This window comes from Dermacentor andersoni, chromosome 4 (assembly GCF_023375885.2).
Source record: "Dermacentor andersoni chromosome 4, qqDerAnde1_hic_scaffold, whole genome shotgun sequence".
NCBI lineage: Eukaryota > Metazoa > Arthropoda > Arachnida > Ixodida > Ixodidae > Dermacentor > Dermacentor andersoni.
Window position 1 is genome coordinate 146,177,927 of NC_092817.1, and position 22,045 is coordinate 146,199,971.

General features: G+C 45.6%; 1 protein-coding gene across 2 annotated transcripts in view; it reads right to left on the reverse strand.

Moving 5' to 3' along the window:
- Nucleotides 1–22,045, reverse strand: part of LOC126537871 (MAM and LDL-receptor class A domain-containing protein 1-like) — a 242,010-nt gene that overhangs the window by 189,384 nt on the left and 30,581 nt on the right. For both annotated transcript variants that reach the window (XM_055074502.2, XM_050184968.3), the window contains exons 5-9: nt 17,532–17,675; nt 13,498–13,662; nt 10,540–10,643; nt 9,946–10,039; nt 452–607 (exon numbers count right to left, since the gene is read on the reverse strand). In XM_055074502.2, coding sequence (XP_054930477.2) covers nt 452–607; nt 9,946–10,039; nt 10,540–10,643; nt 13,498–13,662; nt 17,532–17,675 — 663 coding nt within the window. The remainder of the gene's footprint in view (nt 1–451; nt 608–9,945; nt 10,040–10,539; nt 10,644–13,497; nt 13,663–17,531; nt 17,676–22,045) is intronic.

The following is a 22,045-nucleotide window of genomic DNA, read 5'->3' on the forward strand; positions in this document are numbered from 1 at the left end:
TATCTACAGTCTGCAGTTGCAGCATTCCTCCTAGCGATTCTAATTAAAAAGTTAGTAAAGGTTTATTAACTGTTAATAGCAGGGCCACACAGCATTCGATTTACACAGTGGGATTGTTTATTAGAAAAATTACCATATAAGCGTCCACTGAGCTGCCGTCACTAACTCTCGGCATGTGAATTTCACCTTAGGTGTATCTTGCATCTTTAGTTACGCGATACTTTACATTTTGCATCAAAACGCATATAGTGATACAAGTTTTGCCGAATGTATCCTGATGCAGATACAAGATACCCAAATACTACCTTAAGGTAGTATGTAAGATACATGTACCTTCAATATTGCCCAACGCTCAAATTTTTACGCAACTAGTTGAGGTCACAGTGCAATGCGTAGTCTCTACTTGATGCTGTATATCACTTGCTTTCTAATATTTTAAAAGCGGATTTACCTGTGGTGTTCCCGAATGTGTGGTCGTTGGCTGGCTTTGCCAGAGTGGTTTTCATGTTACCACCACCCAACAGCCAACGTGGTTCGTAGTCGTGAATAGCGCGGTTTTTCCAGGTACACCAGCCATCCTCGAAGTTGCAGAGGCCATCATCCTCAGCTGTGAAATAAAAATTATGCGAGAATTTTTTGCTAATAATACTGCTGTTGTGGGCAAGCTGTGAAATACACATGTCCCGTCATTTCTAAGTGTAAATTGTGAACATGTAAGATGCTCCAAGGATGAAAGTGAGGTACTCTCCTGGCTGTCTATATTGCTTTTCGGGATCTCTAAGAAAATAAAGAAAACGCCATTCATCCACAAGTTCTGAATTTGCTTGTTCCGTAGTAGAGAAAAAAAAAGGTAGGAAAAGGCAGGGAGGTATTTATTGGTAACGAATCTTCAGAGTCATTGTCCATCTTCTGTGACTCCAAGGGAGCTCTCCAATGTTCCCTAATAAAGAATTTGATCTGGTGATTGCATTTTCTTATAACAAAATGTTCTGGGTGCTCCACCTCTCTATGAACAATTCTGACATCAAAGATTTGCTTTAGGAATTACTTTGTCCCTTCATTCATACACTTGGAGAAATCGCTGACATGTTTATTTTTTAACTCATTCAGTCAGTTAGCACCCACTCAGGAGACTTATATGTGAACTCTCATATTAATGGAAAAATATATTCGGATCTGTCCCGGTTTTCAAGCAAAGAATGATTTCACAATAAGCTGTTCCCGTGATTTTCACTTCTCTCGACCCAACGGCAAATGAAGCACCTAAAGAATTTTTATAAACGCGTAATGTTTCTAAGGGCTATTCATCACTTGCACTCACCCTTCAATCCTGCTTTTCGTGACATTGAGTCGTTCAGAAAATGAGAGATGGAGACGAAAAATCGGAGGTAAACAAAGACAGGGAGGTAAACTAAGCCAAACAACACTGTTTGCATCATGTACGCTAGGGAACTAGGGAAGTAGAATAGCAGAAAGAAAATAGAGGGAGAGCACGAATACGTAACACCAGGCATTCATGCGCAATCACAGGATCACTTGCTGCGCAATAAGCGACGAATGAACTGCTGTCACTCTCATAGATAAGCAACCTGCTAAAATGACCTTAGGCAGCGTTGAGAGGCTGAGATGTCAAGGGGAAGTGAGTAAATGGCTGTACCTTAGGCCTACAGGGAGCGTGATATGCCCGAGACGTATTTTGCCAGTTTACTTCACACGCACTCTTCCTTTCATCGAAGCCTACCAAAGGTGATTTTTACGAAGCTATAGATTATATAAATTTTTATATGTCCTGCCGACAGGGAAGACACTTTAACCATGCAATTACTAGTTACACGTTCATTGCCGCAAAGTAGCTATCGCGAAAAATTTAGAAGGGTCGCTTTAAAACCTGTTTATACTGGTTGGATGTTTGCAATGCACCGTTAGAATTATCCTGCTAGAATTGAAACGCGGCGACTAAACTGAAAAATGCTGTCAGCATAGAGTTAACATAACCAACGCTAGAGAAAAAGCTCCCCGCAGCGCCTACGCATTGAGATCGGTAACCGTGAGTGTGCCACTATGTCGCTATTCTGTGCAGGCGGGCAGGCGCAGACGACGAGATGAGCTTCAGATGAAATGTGCAATTAGCGTGATTCCGAGCCTCCAACAGTAGTGTGGCACCATCTCGTGCAGGCACCTGCAAACGCATCCTTTCGTCATCATCAGCAGCAGCAGTTATGTCCACTGCAGGACGGAGGCCTCACCTTGCGATCTCTAATTGCCCTTTTCAGTTACGCATCCTTTCACTCAGCGTAAATATTACTTCAAAATTTTACGGATACATTTCGGATCTGTCTGAAAAATATAGGGAACGAACTTTACGCCTTGTCGGTACGAACACGCTACGTGTAGATGATTGTCTTCGAATTTCACTATTTTTAACATTACAATATGCGGCGCAAGAACATGGTGGCGCCTTTGCCGTTGCAACTTTTTTCGCCCAGCTTTTCTCCTAGACTTAGTATAATAACTCTATGGCTGTTAGCCAGCTTATAGCCTTACAAGTGCACATTCTAATGAAGGCCAGCAATTTCTTCCGTTAATCAAACACGGTGCTGATTCGGGCACAAAATGCGAGAAAATACAGCTAATATATCATGAATTCGGTTGTCATATGGCAATAGAAAAGGCAGACACCTTTGTCACTTTGGAATTTATTGTGTGCATTTGAGAATACGTCTTTGATTATGGCAGACTGGACAAAAGAAAATTTTAGTAGTATTTATTACTGCAGAAGCCCATGCGAAATAATCTCTGGTTAACCTCCCTGTCTTTCCTTTGCCTTTCTCTCTGTCTCGCCATGCGAAATATCTCAAAATAAATATCTTTTTAATGAGCATTGGTGTAATTTTTTAAAGCTGAATTGGCCCAGCCTACAGAAACTCCTGTGCTTCATTTGGTACTGTGGGATAAAGCATCTTAAAAATATAACTGCAGTTAAGTCATCATTTATTACCCGGAGAAAATTCGAAAAGAACACTCAACGGCACCGGGTTAGGCGAATGTTGAGAATAATGGCACGATTGAGATGCTTACTCATAAATTGCATTCAGCCATTTAGGTATTCTAAAAATTACACTATTTCGTATGGTTCAATACATTTCTTAGCGTTGCTGTATTCAGTCAGTACTCAGTAGACTGAATATTGACGGACCTCTAATACACTCGAGCGAATAAAGGATTTATTTATTTATTTATTTATTTATTTATTTATTTATTTATTTATTTATTTATTTTACCCACAGCACCTAGGTGACTCTACATTTGGAATGTAGATGCAAACAATCACAAGCAAGGCTGCACTAAAGAAATAGTGAGTGCGTCATACAATTAAACGGACCGTAGTACCATATTCAAAGCAAACAAATGAGCGTATACATTCAAAGCGCCACAGCGAAACTGTTATTGTCAGCAGTATCAACAAGCACAGATGGTAGCTGCTTCCCCTCACGATTCCTTTTCGGGCAAAATAAACCTTTAAACTGTTCTGTTCTCTACTTGCGCGCATGATCCACTCGCGTGAATACATAATGAGGCGGCAACATATAATAATCCCGCACTATGGAAGTTCTAGAGTTAGAAATGTGAAAAAAAATTCGGCCATAATTTCTTGTTTCTCTTTTGAAGCAGCTATGATCCCTATGCCTCCTTTGCGGTAGTCATGCTGTCTGCAGTATTAACATAAGACGTATCGGGCACCTAGATATTGTACTTTCTCAGTCTCATCCCTTCCGAAGAAAGTTGAATAATCCCAAACTGTGTAACCTTATTCCAAGGAGAACCTTACGCTGGTCGTGTTCAGTAGACCACGACCTTGTTTTTGGAAGAGCTTGTGTTTCGTCACAGGAACTCATTATTTTGCACGCTTTCGCCACATTGATAGCCTATGCTGGACTCCTGTATGTACTTGAATTGCAATACACTACGCAAACAAGCAGTATCGATAAGTAAGTCGTGTCGTGCATATATTTCTTTTTTTGTGAAGCGCATGTGAACAGTTATTGTGTGTTTAGTTGCATGGCCCATTTTCAGCACCATGCTGAAAATGGACCAGCCATCGTCATCCTCCACAGCCGCCTTTTACATGTATGACGGGCTGCTGCGCGCGTGTTTCCTGCCTCATGCTGCGAGCTGCGAAGTCAAAAGAAGAATAAAAAAAAGCAAATTTTCGACGCCCGCAATGGGTTCGAACGGTTCTCTGGGCTTTCGCGCGCTGACTCGCGTATTGTTGTAGTAGACCTTTCCTTGGTTCCTATAACCTGGTGACCCGGATGTCATTATGCCGCGCGGCCACAAAAAAGAGACCAACGACCCGCGCAGAGGCCTATGCCACGGCGTACGATTCACACGCCGCCCTTTTAGCCACAAAATCCTGCAGGCTCCTTTACTCGTGTGGAGGCCTTCTGCACCTACGGTGCATTACCTCGCAGCGCGCGAAGTTCCTGCACGCTGTCTCGGCACTTCCTTGAGAAGTGGCTGAGGAGTTCGAAGACGTTGTAGACGCACCCCACGACACCACCCCCTATGAATACTTCAAAACGACGGTTAGCAACGCAAGTCTATATCTGTACGCATTTTTCTCCAGCAGCTTCTCCACGAAGAGGCACTCAGCGGCCTTCGACGGTCGGAACTTCTACGTTATATGCGTCAGCTCCAGTGACTGTAGGTTCGCCGCAAACAACTAGCTGCTAGGAGAACTGTTCCTTCAGCGCCTGCCTCAGAATCTGGTGGTCGCCTTGAACACCAGACCAGAAGACATGTCCCTCGACAATCTTGGAGAGCTGGCCGACCGCATCGCTGGTTATTCACCAAGAGGTACTGTGGCAACAACAGTCGTTCCCCTGTCGCACCTCCAAGATCGGTAGTCTCGCCTTGAGCAAATTACAGGCGAACTTGCTGAGACCATTACTGCCCTATGGTCATCGCCCCACCCTCATCAGCGCGACCTCAATTGCCGTTCCAAGTTCCGTTCTCGGTCCAGCTCCCGCTCTGGCCCTCATCGCGGAGCGTATTGCTGTTATTACAGCAAATTCTGTGCCAGCACGCCAGTGCCGTTCCACTTGTAGCTGGCACGGAAATATGCTGCAGAGTCACTGATGGCATCAGCTGACTCTTGCGGTAAGACAAGCCGCCTGTTCTACGTCACGGACAGGATTGCCAGACAACGATTTCTCGTGGGCATACGCTCGATCCATCCTTAAAGCTCCAAGTGCAATAAAAAATTTCCCGCTCTGAGGCGACAGTATTGTGCCGCCTCTGGCTCGACGTGGCATTTACCAAGGCCTACTCGTTCCGCATTGGAATGGGGGATACGCCCATGTGCGACTCTTGCGGAACCACAGAAACGATTGAACACATCCTATGTATCTGTCCTCAATACGACGACGAGCGCGAAGTTCTTCGGACAGCACTGAACCAGCTGGCCTCTAGACCATGTTACGTAATGAAGAACCTTGGACCCTGGCCGTACGCGTTCATGGCCCAGAAAGCCATGAAAGCGCTCTTGAAATACCTCAAGTCGACAGGTCTTGAGAACTGTGTGTAGACTCGGTGCGAACCTTCAACTGTGCGCGAAACTGTGCTCTCTCTCTTCATCCTCATACCCCCTTCACCCAATGCAGGGTAGCAAACCGGACGTGCGTCTGGCTAATCTCCATGCCTTTCCTTTCTTGAATTTCTCTCTCTCTCTCTCTTGTGAACACAGGTGCAGAGGTCGGCGTCATTGCGGCTACGCGATTAAACCGCCAGTGTGCCAAAAAAGAAAAATTACCGACGATTACGTTACTTCCTAATGCGAAATTTGAGCGCAGCAAATAAGCTGTTTCACCTTTTCGATAGATTGAGGCAAAGAAATCGAGCAACACATGTATGCGCTATCACAGAATTTTTTTTTTATTTTTCACACGTATTCCTTTAACAAAGACTCCACTAACAGTTCTTGACAGTCATGAAGGAAGCTTTGTGGTCGGAGAAATAGACTGATATATGTTCAACTTGGTACACCAATGCTTGATTCTCAAAGACGAGATCTATACAAGTGCCTCGCGAGGTTGTCACAGCCGTGGGACGCGTTACGAGCGAGAGGAACGGGATGTTCTCCCGCATAAGTGTTAGGAAATTGCTGTTTGTCTTTATGTCAACATTAAAGTCCCCCACTACTAACATCGGTGTGGATCGATGGACGGTTAATGCGAGTTGCAGGAAGTGCACGACGTCTTTCGTGAGTGCGGTAGGGGCGAAGTAGGCAGCTACTACCAGCAAGATAATTTCGCAGTGGCGAACGGCAGCGGCAATTTCGGCTCGGGCGGTGCACATATACAGATCCGCCGCCACCGATCTGGCTCTCTGATTGCCACCGCACAGGGCGAACGGCAGCGGCAATTTCGGCTCGGGCGGTGCACATATACACATCCGCCGCCACCGATCTGGCTCTCTGATTGCCACCGCACAGGGGTTGCATTGGAGGAGGAGCGAAGAAAGGAATTAAGTTCGAGCCGGCGCTTTGACAACCGGAGACTCGCAGGAAGAGGGGGGAGGGGGGCGGCGTGTACACCCAGCGGCAAACGATGGGGGCAGAAGCGCGCGCAGCAAGCGGACAACACGATAAAGGGAGGAGGGAAGAGATAGCAGCGACTGACTGATGCCGCTGACGCCGATAGTGAGTCAACCCCAGCTGCGGAGTTGGTTTCAGGGACAACGCCGCCGATGCCGACACAAACAATATGATACCCTCGCTTCCGCAGCGCTAAGAACCAGGTCTAGCCGTGGGAAGGTGGTCACGTATTCGTCGACGTGCCGGGGCCTACGTGAAATAACCGGCGCGCCGGCAACTGAAGAGCACCCTATCCGCCACACAAGAACAGGGCGGGGGGGGGGGGGACCCTTTCCTCCTCTTTCTGCATGGCGGCGACGGTGTTCTATGCAGTCACGTTATCTTGACTCTCTAGCGGCGTCAGCGGCATCCAGCGGTATCAGTCGGTCGCTGCTAGCGCTGGGGGGATGAAAGGGGGGCGGAGCTGGTTACGAGGCCGACGACAACGCCGACGACGACGCGAAACCCAGGAACGGACGCCAAAGAGCTGCGCTCTAAAAACGCGCCCCTTCAAACAGCCAAGAGCTCTGCTATCAATGCATATGGCCAGCGCTATCTTACAGTTGACGTGAGTGTCTGATTCAGCTTCCGATAGGTGCTCAGTGTTGTAGACGTACGAATTGGCATACTGAGTGCGGATTTTCTGACCTACTTCACTCTTAGTGTTGATCTCCACGCTCGTCGCCTCGTTGACACGACCACTATGATGTCTATACACGGCATCCTCGCGCCGATGATTTCCAGTGCTAAAACGGACGATACCACAGATACCACCATCTGCATTCACCTCAATTTTGTCAAACTTCGCAGCCATCACGAAACCTTCCAAGCTTGAGCTGCGAGTACCCCACAATGTCACGCTTCATGTTGCCAAGGCGACCCAGTGTTCGGCCAACCCAGACGCCTACCTGGTGAACGCCTTGCCAACGCAAAGAGAGAGCTCAGCCAGCTGCTGCAACTGGGTATCTTCCGTCCTTGGTCGATAAGTTCGTCTTCTGCCTTTCCCATGGTACCAAAGCGTTCCCCAGGGGATTCATGCCTGTGCGGTGACTACCGTGTGCTCCATCCTTCTTCACTATCGACTCACTCACATTCATGACTTTGCAGCCGACTTAGCTGGAACGGCAACATTTAGCAACATAAATTTAGTACAGGCCCACAATCAAATCCCTCCTGAGCCAGCAGACATGCCAAAGGCTGCAATTACGACACCATTCTGTCTTTTCGAGTACGTCCGCATGTCGTTCGGGTTGAGAAACGCTCTTCAGACGTTCCAGAGGGTTATCAACGAGATCACCCGTGCCTCCCAATCCGTCTTTGTATACCAAGATGGTGGCTATGAGCAAAACGGGAACAAGGTGAATGCAGGAGCCAACGTTTCGACAAGTGGACTTGTCTTTTTCAAGGTGACATATGCTTTCCTCGCCACAGTATATATAGGTGGGGTTCTTTTAAAAGGGAGAGGGTGTGAGGCGGGAGGACGCGGAAACGAGGGAAAATGTGTTAGCGTGTCAGCGACACGCCATCTGCTCCATCGTTTCATTCTTCGTCATGGCCCACCTCGGGAGCTGCTGAGTGATAGACGTCGTGTGTTTTTGTCGCAGGTGGTTGAAGCTCTGCTTGCTCAATGCCGCATAGTTCACCGAACCACCACTGCGCACCATCCTCAAACTAACGGGCTTACGGAGCGTTTAAATCGCACCCTTGGTGATATGCTCGCCATGTAAATTTCATCGGAGCATACAAACTGGAACATCATTCTCCCATTTGTCACATACGCATATAATACGGCTACACAAAGTACGACAGAATTTTCTCCATACTTTCTTCTCTACGGTCACGATCCTTCCCATACCACCGATACGGTCTTGCCTTATACACCAGACACGTCAGAGTGTGCTCCCGTTTCAGCCGTCGCCCGATACGCCGAGGAATGCCGTAAATTAGCCCGAAAGTACACTTCCGCCGACCAATAACGACAAAAAGCCAATCGTGATGGTGACGCTACGAATCCGAACTTCGCTCCCGGCACACTTGTCTTGTTGTACGTGCCTTCTACCACGCCTGGACTTTCGACAAAAGTTCTCTCGCAGTATGATGGACCATACCACATCGTCGAACGCACCGCTCCGATTAACTATGTCATAGAGCCGCTTACACCGACATCCGACAAGCGCCGCCGTGGACGGGATGTTGTTCACGTTCACCGCCTGAAACAATTCTATAACCCGCTCATCTCCACGTCGTAAGTCGCCAGGATGGCTCCGCTTTTGCACCGGGGGTAATTGTACTGAAGAAGAAGAGCACAAGGACAAGGCCAGCCAGATCGTCTGTTCCGTGCCTGCAGTGGAACCAGCGGGCCAGCCGGATCGCCACTGCTCAGCACGAGCGTGAGCTGTTCGGGCAACCAGCTGTTCCTGCTCTGCGTGACCTACCTTCTCGATTACGAACAAACGCTACCAACTGAACTGTTCAATACACTCCATTACAATATGTATATATATAGCGAATTACTCTTGGTGCGCTTGACAATGCTAGTGCGTAAAACGTGTTCCGGTTTAATACATGGTATATTTATTGGTGATGTCCGTCTGTATTTACACACCTGTCGCCAGGCTTAGGATTTAGGATCGGGTACAACACGGGACAGTCTTCATTTATGTGGAAAGCAGCATGTGGATAATGATTTCATGAACACTATTCCTAAAGTAAAACCAACTACGTGCATGACTTCAGTAAGTTCACGGCAATTCATCCGGGCCAGCTGGGTTAAAACGCTCCAGAAGTGCTCTAATACCATTATGATCAATCAGTATATCTTCGGTATCGTCAGTGTTGACATTAGAAGGATAATGCAGTATTTCTTTGATACAATCGAGGAAGATATACGGAGGCGAAGAAGCTCCTGCAGCGATTGACTTTACGAAGCCCATTCTTTATTATCCCTCGTTAGGCTCAAGCGGCGAGACAGCGACCTAATTTTTCCCGATAGGTTCCGCATTATTGCAGAATTTCCTCGAGTTCATTTTCAACCGCCTGTCGAAAGAGTCAAAAAAGGTGCTGTTGTTTTTCGCTTCTTCTGATTTTTTGTGTAAACATTTCTCAATAAATCAGATAATATCTTCCAATAAGGCTGTTTCCGTTTATAAATTTAGCATATATTCCTTGTGTCTTATTTGCAAGACAACGTAGTGCTGCATTGAACCAAGGTTTACTTGTAGCACGTCGGGTTGCTGAACTCTTGATGGCCCGACGACGGTACCAATTATCCCATTTCTCTGAAGAAGAAGAAGAAGAAGAAAAAAACTCACCTCGCTTGCCTTGGCATTCCCGAAGTCTGATGGAATCTATAACGCAGAATGCCCTGGCGATGCTGCGTCCTCTTATAGTACACTGGAGCTTCACCTGTACGTAATTCATTTCTTTATCAACGCCAACTAGCGAAATTTTTCTTTCTCATATTTCTTTAAATAAAGATAATGTGGCGACTCTCTAATCTTTTTTGTGCAAGGTTCGCAAGAACTGTTTGACGCGAAACAGCATTCATAGTACACGGCTACGTCTGTGACGGCTGACCTCAGGGGCCTAACGCCATCAGTCCTTCTTTTTAGTTCAACGTAATTTTCTTCGTTCCCTTATTAGCCTGCTTATGTACGCGCTGATATACGTTCTTACATGGAACAAGGCGAGCTTATGCTGAAGAATGGACTCCGAGCACTGGGTAACATGCCATTTCTCAGACAGGACACTCGGAGCAATGCATCTGTAATGCGCCTTAGATTGTACCAATGCCCATGCAATTTAGTCCTCTCAGACCATTGGCTTCCTTAATCTTTTTTTTTTATTTTTCACAACTACAAAGCTGCAGAACACATCCAACTGCCTTTCTTCCGCTATAGACTCACCGTGAACTCGTTTGCTTGCATGAATGAGATGTCAGCCGCAGTCCATGATCCCTTCATCAGCTCGCGCGAAGGCCACGTCCAGAATTTTTTCATTTCCGAGCCTTCTGCAATACAAATTTAAACAAATCAGGGCTCTTACGCACAAAATACAGTAATAAACAAAGAAAACAGTCCTACAGACGCTTTCACCTACCGCGAAGCATCGTCGTGATGGTATTTTCATCGACTGACTCAAGATGGCTGCATATTTTTTCTTGCTTTTCATTTTGCTATTTATTTTTCATGATCGCACAGTGTTCTCGGGGGTTTCGTTTATTCGTCATTGTTGCTTCCTGGAGATACACTGATTCGCACACCCACCCACAAGCACTGTATATTCAGGTGCGGTAGTGAACAGATAACAGAATAACAACCGCAATAAGTATCTTAATATTTCAAAAGATAGTACACAATTGGTTAATTGTTTCTGCACATAATACCTGCCGTGACTCTCAATGCGTTATCTTGAATCTTGATTTCTATGATTTCTTCTCATGTTTAGATACGATTTGCCTCGGGGATCTGATTAGTCAGTTCAAGGCCACTCCACAGGATTACCCGGGACAGTGTTTTGTGAAGATCCGAACAATTCTCAATTCTTTCCGTCTTTTTCAATGTTGCCGAGCAACTTCCTTGTGTCATTATTGCCGCGATCGCAAGCGGCACAGGCTCTTAATAAACAATATTATGCTCATGAGCATTAGTGCTCAGTATCCTCACTTTGATGGCCACGCAGAATTTGAGTGAATTTTGAGTGCGAAATTTTTTTAGGCCGCAGCAGAAAGTATTGCAGCAAACGTAGACGATTATGTGCATTGTCTCTCGTAGGTTGCAAAACTTAGAAATGAAGCGATGTCCTTCAATGAAGTTATTTTTTTAATTAGGCATGGTAAATTGCTAATAAAGATAAAAAGTAATAATTTTACGCATTTTTACTTTCCATGTAGGCAATAATCCTTTCCATTCTCATCATCGATAGTCAGTTTCTTCGAAAAACTAAGTAGTTTTCTACCGTGGCTTCCAAGGAAAAATTTATGGTGATGCCACGCGTAAGACGTTGCCGCCATATTGCATGAACAAAATGTTGCGCCTTTTGCTTGCGTTTCAAGGCGACAGTGGGATTACATGCTGCGCACCGTAAGGAGCCGATTGTGCGACCTCATTTTGATACTGTGGCTGATTTTAGTTGGAAAGTTCTGCATACAGACCGCGAAATTTCGGACACCTGTATAAACCTTTCTTTATTCTTTAACATATTCTCTGCACATGCGCGTTAATATACATTTGTCAGAAGGATTGACTGACCGCAAAAGACGGAAAGTATGGCAATGACCTTATTTTCCAGCCTACTCAGATTAACACAAGCAGCGTCACGATAATTTGGTCAATAATTATTTAATTGACTTCCTTATTTACTTGATGTGACACGCCTCATAAGAAAATAAAACATTCCAAAATGGCATATACTTTCGCCAACTAACTTGGTTTCGACCCTGTTGGGCTGCCATAGCGCGCCGAAAGTTGAACTGATTAGCAGTTTGATATCCGTCATCACAGGAATGAAATGCTTGACCAAAGACTGGTCACTTTATGCTCAGAATTGCGTCGGTTTAGTAAAAAATTCATCTGAAAACTGCTGGTATATGGAGCTATTGAGATAATAAGAAAACACCTAAATACGACACGGTGACAGGTTGACATGAGACGGGCCCACTTTTACACCGCAGAAATGCGCTAATAAATGTATCACACGTGACAACGTCCCGCGCATGCGCACACGCGAACTCACAGAAGTATCGCTGACGCTCGTCAAGTTTTAGCAGCGCACATATCCGGTTACGTCACATCAAATCTTGCATAATGTGCGGTGGGCCGCCTTTTCATGACTCGGCACTATTATACCACGAAAACGGCAATGTGCTTTGAGAAATCTTTGAAGGAACCCTCACTATTAAAATACAATATGCATCTTCGTAAGCACTGCTTCACGTAACCCGACCATCGTCGCGATATTTAGGCTGTGCTGTCCGCTCAGTTCTATGCCATTCTTACCAACCACCGTTGACGGCCGGCTAATATCACTGATAACGAGGGCAGGACCGCTGCAGAAGCGCGAAAAGCGCGACAAGAAAAAGCATTGAACGGCATCGCTACAAAATCACTGTCCAGAAAAGCAATGAGATATGTAGAAGTCCTTGATATATACGGCGTTTAACTTGACATGTCTCAGTCGAGCTGTTATGAATGCCTTGTCGGGGATATGCCCTATCCATCATTGTGTGGTGCTTAACAAAGTTCACTTGCTTGTGTGAGCCCGGTCTTTTTTTATTTTTTTGCCTGGCGGTTGGTGCCATGTCGTACTGCTTGCTTTTGCGTGACTCTTACATGGTTCCGCGTTCAGGCGATAAACGCAGTTGCATGTTTATTGCGTAACATCATACGCCACTGGTGCTACCACCGAAAAATATCACGCGTGTGGCTCTGCAATGAGCACTTAATTCGCGCTTTGGTGTCGAGGCAAATTAAGAGATGCGCACAACATACCAGCATTAAGCCTCTACGAAACGTTGGTGTGGGAATGTCCAAACCGCGAGGTCATCCGAAATTGCACTGAAGAGCGAATACCACGAGGAATCCTACCAGGACCCTACCAGCCACAATGAAGGATTGAATTTAACCTCACCACATCAAGTACGAAAACATTGCTTTGCTCTGGGCTAAGCTCACCCAATTTGCCTACAATAAACTCCAGGCAACCAGCTTATAAGGATGGCCCACAAAGACAAACATTCAAGGCCCTGCTTATTAGTTTTAGCACAGGCCTCTAATACTTAAAACAACTAGGGTTTTCTTTTAGTCAGGACATTTCCAATCATACACTGTGTCCAAAATATGTGTCGAGACAGATGTTTAACGTACCTTGTATAGCCACATCTAGGCGGTATTCCGTCTCCGAGTGTTCGTACCACCCAGGAAAGTAATAATGAAAATCAAGACACTGGGTTTCACCGCTACCATTCAGCTTTGGCGACGTTATCACACCACTTCCGTTGTTGCCCTTTATTCCCAGGTAGAGCAAGCCACCTGCGAAAAAGTCGGACCCCCAGTCCCCAGGCGTATGCAAATTAGCCTCAACATTACGAGCAGACGTTCAATGTTTCACTACCTACCTTGCCGCAGTCATTTATCGCTGCATACATACATTGCTGGTTTCTCTATTGGCTAACAAGTACCACTTCTTTAAAGGGATTGACAACTGACAGAATGTGCGGTGAGACGTTCAAGGACATGAACGGACCATGACTCATAGTGATATAATCCAGCACGCTGTTCGCAATTTAAGTAACAATAAGAATTTTAAATTGGCGGTGAAACTACCCAAAAGCAGTAAGTAGCGCAACCTGGTGGTTAAATCTTGGTACCCCAGATATATTATATGAGATTACTGTGCGTAAATCGTCTGTTATTAGGTATGTCATACTTATTGCTTAATATTGCAGTTCGTACCTTATTAGAGCTTGTCCTGTATTCTACGCGCGTTACGAATTAAAGAAAGCCCCCCCCCCCCCCCCCCCCCCCAATGCATGCCAGTGCACGTGCTGCTGCTGCACGCGCGCGAGTTTGCGAATAATTACCCTGAATTGTGTGCTCTTCCTGAGAGTTACACAATGCCATCGACTAGCTGTGACGTAAGTGGGTGCCTGCGCTACAACAATAGCACACGCGTGGCTACACGCTGAACTGCGTATCACAGGTAAAAGCGTTGTTTCATGTTCGAGAACTTAATTCGGCTTGGCTAAAAAGAACGCTCTTGACTGCTGAATGAGCACAGCAGTTGGACAGGAAACGATGGAAAAAGAAATGTTGCTGCTATTGCAGAAATGTTTTAACACTTCGCGAAACATGAATCGCACGAACATCTGCTTCATAAAGAAAATAATACTTTCTCACAGCTACGGCCGCACTTGTCGCGCGCGTTCCACCCATGCTGGCGTATAATCCCAATCGCGCATACCTATCACTGTTTTCCGCATGCCTTCACTAAGCGACTACGCACTCACTGTCGTGCTGGCTTAGCGTCCATAGCGTTGCGCTGCTAAGCACGACATGGCGGAATCGAATCATGGCCGCTGCGGCCGCATTTCAATAGGGGAGATATGCAAAAACCACCTGTGTACTGTGCATTTGGTGCACATTAAGTTATACCGCAGTCCCCCGCCACGGCGCGGCTCAGATTGTGGCTTTCACCTGTTGATCAAACTTCTAAATAATTTTCTCACGGCAAATAAAAAAATACTAAAGAAATATGTTCCACGGCTTTTCGCGCATTACCATTTCACGATTAGGCGTGCTGGCTTGTAAACTCTTTATTGCACGAAATGAAATCGGTGCCATGAAAAGTCGTTGTCAGTCCATTTAAAAGATCCGACAGAGCTTTTGACGAAGACAAAGTCGACGACACAGTTGATTGGAACAAAAGCAGGTCGGCAAAGGCTGCGCCACTTTCTGATCATGCACAGAGGAGGCAACGCGTGATATGCTTGACCACTAATAAATCTGACAGCGACATACGTGCTCCTTGTTCTCAGGCGCTCAAATTTTGCATAACATCAATCACCATTCCACCATAAGCTTTACCAATTTGTTTATATTAGTATATGTACTTATTTTCACTCATCCAAACATCACCAATGCGCATAATATTGTAAGACGCAAACTAGTTTTTCATAGCAGGTCCTGAACTGTCCTCACAAGCCCAGACCAGCTGCATAGCATCTACCATCACCCCTACCGCCCTGCCAGGCCGTGCTGTCCAACCTGCCCCTGGAAGTTCAGTTCTAGCTGACCAACACGACAGCGAGGGTAGCTGAGGACCACGGCTTCCTGTTCTGAGAAAGCCGGTCAGAACAGATGCCGCAACCGCTTTTGTAATCTTTAATTTAATCAGTCAGAAATAGGCCCAGAAAACCCGGCGAGAAAAAGTATGGGGATGAGTATATCGTGTGTTTCACGTAACTTGAGCCAAACTTTAAAAATACGCTAATGCTACGTAGCGGGACAAAACCAGGGTAGTATAGCTTGTCATTGCTTGGAGATACACAGATAATTTTTTTTACTCCGCCTGACTGCATAGTTAGTCTTAATAATTTATTAAAGTTTTTATTATTAAATTTACACGAAATGTTTCAGTAATTGTAGAGAAACATGAAAAACTCCAGAGACAGCTTTCTGTTGCTCAATACGTGCGGCTTAAAAGTGTTTTTCCAAGCATGAAAAAGAAGTTAGACATTAAGTTATTGACTGCCATGGCGATACCAGTTGAGTTGAATATCCTAAGGTACCTTAAGAGGTGTATGTTTACCGGTTGATTTAGGAAGATATAATGCTGCAACTTTAGTGGACTTAATACGATAGCGAACGAACAACTTGACGACTCAGGAAATGAATAGAGATAATCTTTTCGGTAAATGTACTGGTTATTTTACATTCGAGACTAACAACGGCGGTGGTGGTTCGACACCTCTCCTAAAGGGCACACCCTTGAAACGCCACGCACCTGCCGTGCTTGCATCCGCCCATAAACCAGTGGGTGTCCTCCTGTTGGGCGTGAATCACACACCTTTGACAGCCGACTCCGCTGTAGCGGTTTCACGATTTCTTCCGTAGTTTAAGTCGCACGCGCCCGCCTGTGCAGTTTCTATACTCGCCGGTGATATCAGACGTTAGTATAGGCTATACTATGCGAACATATAGGTCTCTTCTGTAAAAGAAAAACAAAATCGTTTTCTTCCAAAAGATTGTCAGTGTTGTATTCCTATGGAAGTTGCAGCTCAGCGAATTCTGAAGTAGCTCGCAGTTTCACACCAAAGGCGTAGAATCAATTGCAATAGCAAATAATGGAAAGCTATACGAAATACGAAATAGAGACAACAGTTTTATCGTCCGTACGAACATGTAAACATAGGCATGCTAACTAAAAAGCATGTTGTCATGCTCCCACAAGCAAACATGAATGCATCTCACTCGATGACCGTGAAAACTCGCTGTCAAAACAGTGTTGAGGGAACGCGGCAGCAGCAACGAGCGAATTCACCTTCCTGCAGCCGCTCGCAGTAACGCGAACTACGCAGCAAAAACTCGGCGCAGCGCTGACTCGGTACCCGTCACCGATGGTTTTCAAAATACAGTGGCCCGGTGGGGTGCGCGTGGCTGCCGGGGCCACCTAAAGTAGAACGCCCCCCCCCCCCCCTCCCACCGCTCCCTAACCTACCCCCGAAACCTTGCGTGCAACGTAAGGCCACTGTCCTCGCTGTTTCTCGTTGTTGCGTCCGCGAAATTAAGCCGCGATCGCCTTCTCACCCTCGCGCGCTTTCACTCGTACATACAGCATACAGCATGGCGCGACGATTTTATCGCCCTTGGACTTTACATGGAACCTCAAAGCGACACCGAGGCCGACGCCGACGGCGACGCTAGAAATGCGCCTGGAGTGTCCATACAGTTGTTATCACAATAAAATATTTAAGTCGTGTATGAGTCTGCATGAAGCAGTTTCGTTTACGTTTCAGCCACTAGTGCTATTCATAAACACTGAATTCATGTAGGAACGCTCCGGAGCAAAATATTACTGTCCCCTCAGATTTTGGAAAATTCCTTTGACAAAGGTATCATGCCAAATAAAGTTGTAATGGAGCGAAATATTCGAACCAATATAGATGATACTCTAGCGCCACAGCTAGTGGTGACAACGAATAAATGGGTATCGTGCGTTCTTAGAAAGCGCTCAGCACTCAGCTGGAGGAATCCTTAATTCAGCAATTCTCCAGCATTTACTACCACCTCATGTCCTTGAACGCAATGACCAGCTCTAGGAATCAACATGGTGACTCAATGCTACTCAGCTGACAGTTAGTACTTTGCAACCTTTGCCAGGGCCACAATTGCCAACTTACCTAGCTCCGTGCCTGTGTTGTAATCCTCTGAATAAAATTTGTCTCGGCGTTGCTCTTGAAGGAGCTGCCAACGGCTGCTGTTGTCTGCGAGGTTGTAGCCGCAGGTGTTACCCCAGTCAAAGTCACATGAACCATCCGCTGGCTCTGCAGCGAATATTGAGCTTAGTGAATAAAACAAGCAAATGTTCATCAAACATTCAGGGTATTAAGTTTGGTACGGAACGGGTTATACAATCCGGCACATTTTGTTGAAACGCCTAAAATTGTGATCTCAGGTACAAAAACTCAAGAAAGTGATTCTGCTCTCCTTTTGTATAAAGACTAACTACAGCCATTATAGTTTTTTTTTTAGTTTAGTTTACTCTCTGCTACATGTATGAATGAACCAGGAAGGCCCTCGAAGTATTGTAGAAGTTCTGCGCGAAGGAAAATAGGTTAAAAAGAATGAATTCAACACCCTGACCTACTTATAGCAAGCGGTGAAATAAAAAGGCTTTCATAAATTTACCGAACCATGAGAGCTTCAATATAGTCTGTATTTTAGCAAACTCCGGGCACGTCAGGGACAATGCTCATATTGAATGCAATTTTACTTCAGGAACTGCGGCCCACGTGAGCTCGTGCAAAACTTCCGTTCCTTCATCGTCAGGAGACAGGCAGAGACCATGAAAAACTGCCCACAATTAACTGCATTTACGTTAGCCAGACGGCTGCAATTTTCCTCCCTTTTAGACGATGCCTGGTAGCAATCTGTAGCGAGCAGATAACGTTGTGACTTTGGCTCTCAAAGTGTGGTCCTGCTTGTCCTCGAATGCTGTTGCTCTTCCAGCGTTCTCGGCGTGGAGACACTCGGCGCAGGTCTTGAAATCCCGTATCAGTTGTCCTCTAATGCTAAATCGATTGTGTGTATTACCTTTGGCATGTCGTTACAGTCACTGATTAGCTAGGTGCTGCTCCTTCAACTTTCCTTGAGGGCAGCTTCGATATGGTCTAATGGTTACAAACTTTACCCTGTTGGCATCTTATTTATTTATTTGTTAATTTACACTCTAAATGCTAATACAGCATTATATAGGGGAGTATAAAGTGTGTTAGAATCAGCAGTTCTGAAAGAAGAATGATCAGCGCTATGGTGATGGAGTCCATGACCGCTTTCCCAGCCTTTATACGACGGTGCCCTCTATAGAGACTGGTGCCCGGGTAAACAGACTTTTATGACACTTCGATAATCTGCTTCATTATGTCCTGCAGTATCAGAATTCAATGGGCATGATCGAAGGTGCAGTGGTCAGTTCACGGCAATAGACTAGAGCAACGATTGTTTGACCTGTTGTCATGGACACTCTGGCGTGCTCTTGAGGTAAGAAACAAGCCAGCCAACACAACAAACAGCCTATTTTTATCCTTCACCATAACTCGTTTCGTTTCGGGCACCACTTGAGCGGCTTGCCCATTCTCTGCTCGAAGTAAAGGGTGCTTTTCACATGCTTTACACCATTTCTTTTTACGAACTGTTTGATATTTCCGAAAACAAGCAATTGATCTTTATCAGGTACAGTGTTATCGACAACACGAAATGTTGTAAGCATGCTTCTCAGCTCTTTATAAGGCTTGGCGACTGCATTTTCTTTGAACTCCGCACTTCGAGCCATGTGCTGTAGGGACCTACAATTTTCAACACTTTCTTCCCATGGGACCAGCAACATCTGCACGAATCACCTGTCATGGTTTCGTCGGTCAGTTTAACACTGGCCATGGTACCTTAGCCACGGCTCTTTGATGTTGGCAACAGGTAGCCCAAGCATTGACATGATTTTGAATATTTTTGTTTACACCTAGCCGCCACAAAATGTAGCTGCAAGCCAATTCTTCATCGCCACTGTCCCTTTGTGACTTGCGTGTGCAAACTCTCACATCTCTCCGTGCCTTTGCTATGATTACGGCTCATGATTCCTGAATTAAGCACCAATCCGTTATAGAAGTTTCTCCTTGAAATCCGGCATATAGCAATATATATTCGAAATGCTTGTTTCCCATCTAAGACGCTGCTATAACTTGAGCTAGCATCATATTTCCTGCCATGAACTTCGCTAGTTGAGGTACCGTGAGCTCCGAACTCGCCATGAGTTCCACCATGAATACATCACCTAGTCGGCGCGGCTTATCGTTGTTTGATGACAGTTGTAGCCTAATGAGTGCTATAGCGTTTCAATGCAGACGGTCGGGCCAATAGACAAGGGTGTAGTCATGCGTAGCCAGTTCAGAGCACCAAGGTGTCGAACGCGGCGACAAAACTTGTGGGACAAGATTTTTTTTCTCATAGAAATTCTAGGAGTCGCAGATGGTTTGTTATTAGAATTTACACATACTCTTCCATGGCCATGGATGGTGTGATGAAAATGACTGTCACCGAAAATAACTACAAGACTTTCCTGTAGCTCTGAATGTTTCTTTTTCTGAAGAAACCAATTTTCAATGCTCAAGAAGTTAATTTCACCCTCCAGCCCCATGTCATCTTCACGGGCATGCACCACGCAAATGCCACACCATGTTACATCTACTAACAGCAGGAACGGCTTCGCTTCAATATCAGTACAACATCAAACATTTACCAATTTCTTTGAGCATTTCAAATTTTGTCTGGTGCAAGTTACCCCAATTGAAAGGTGTGTCTTTCTACATGCACACCACTCCTGTCAATTCTGCGACCAAGAAATTGAACAGACAACAGCAAAGTGGAATTTTTTAAGCTTGAGTAATAACCCAGTCTCGCTTACCCTCGACAATACCTTGTCAATTTATTCAGCATGGTCAATTTTTTTCCAGATATAAGTATGTCACTCGGATAGACACTCACTCAAGAGATTTCTGTCTGCGTGTTTAGGAAGAGCATGTCATGCTTTCCCAGCTACTGTGTTGACCGTGTCCTGTATTCACCACTAAAGCTGTTGGAGACGTTATTCTTGTGAGCAAGCACTACCGGCCTTACCCACTCACAATGTGGGGTAGGTTGAAGGTCCAAAGTCCTTGTCCTTTTCATTCCAATGGAAGTATTTCACTATCTACTGTAAGTACCCGGTCAAGTTGTACGAGTCAAGTTGTGTTAAATTTCGAGGCTGAAATCTGGTCTATATATGCACTAAGGGACCAGTGTAGCCATGCATATTGTCGTTAAGAGCATTGCAATCCCTGAAGCAAGAATTTCGTGTAATGTTCTCTGCCACGTGAACCATCTAAGTTGTCCCGTCAAAGTAGATGCGTAATGCTGAAATGCAATCTTTCCTCAACAGAGTGCAGCCTGATGATTAGTACTTCATGATTAGTAGCGCCAGCATTTTGTCGCGAGCCTTCAACCGGACTCATACCTGTAGTGAGCTAATGATGCTCAGCCTTACTCCGACCATGTGTGCAATTCTATTGGGTGCTTCGTAAACTTCAAAAAGTTCTCACTGTCGCTGGTCAGGGACTGTCCAGTCAAATCATACACTTTGATTTGCAGACGTTTGCCTTCTTTCAACGCCACTAAGAATTTGATGCACAAACTCCGGCCACCCAGCGAATTTATCTCGCAGTGTTATTTTCGAAAATGCGTAATATTATCGGTGATTTTACTTACCGAATACGTTGTATGTGAACATTGCAAATTACAAAAACTTCAAGTCACCAGTATCTCTTCAACAAGAAGCTTTTTCTAGAGACAACGGTGACCTAAAATGTGCATGCTTGCGTGATGTCAGCTTGCTCACATTTTTGTTAGGAATCTGCAATACGGTCCTGCAAGGCCGTATTTTCATGTCGTTGTTGTAAAAAAAAACTCCCTGAACGTGGGCCGATTCGGAAGATAGTGCAATACCGGCACGACGTGCGGTGGAGGTGAAGCAGGCGTTAAGCACTCCCCATGCGTGGGCAGATCCCGAAGATGGTGCAATACCGGCAGGACCCGTGGCGGAGGTGAAGCAGGCGTTAATAGGAAGCTGAAACACTTTTCGAAACAAAATGAGTTCTCTGCGACATTCTACAGTTTTGAGTCCCCTGAACACGAATATCTGGTTCAAAAAGGGCGGAAACAAACGCAAGCGGCTGTTTTTTCATGAAAACGTGCACCAGCGCCTCAGGGCATCGCGCGAACGCCGCTGTTGCCCGTGATTGGTCGGGGCCGCTGTGGCGTCATTCGCGGCAGTCGCCGGTCGGCGCCGCCGTTTCAGAGCGTAGCACGCTGTTCTGTTCTGGCTTCATAGCTGAGTTGTAAGCATTATGGAACGTTCTCGCTGTCTCGGACAGCTTGTATTTTCGCCGTACATGTTCGAACCGACAGCCGATACGGAAAACGATGGCGGCAACGGTGGCAACAACGATGTTGAGTGTGCCAACAGCGAGAGCGATGTGTGCACTTTCTCGCGCGTTGGAAATCTTAACTGGTACGTATGTTTTTTTTTTTTTATTTCATGTAGCTGCATGTTCCAATGACGGGAGAAAAAATGCGCTAAAGTGTCACTGGGAACATGATGCTGGAA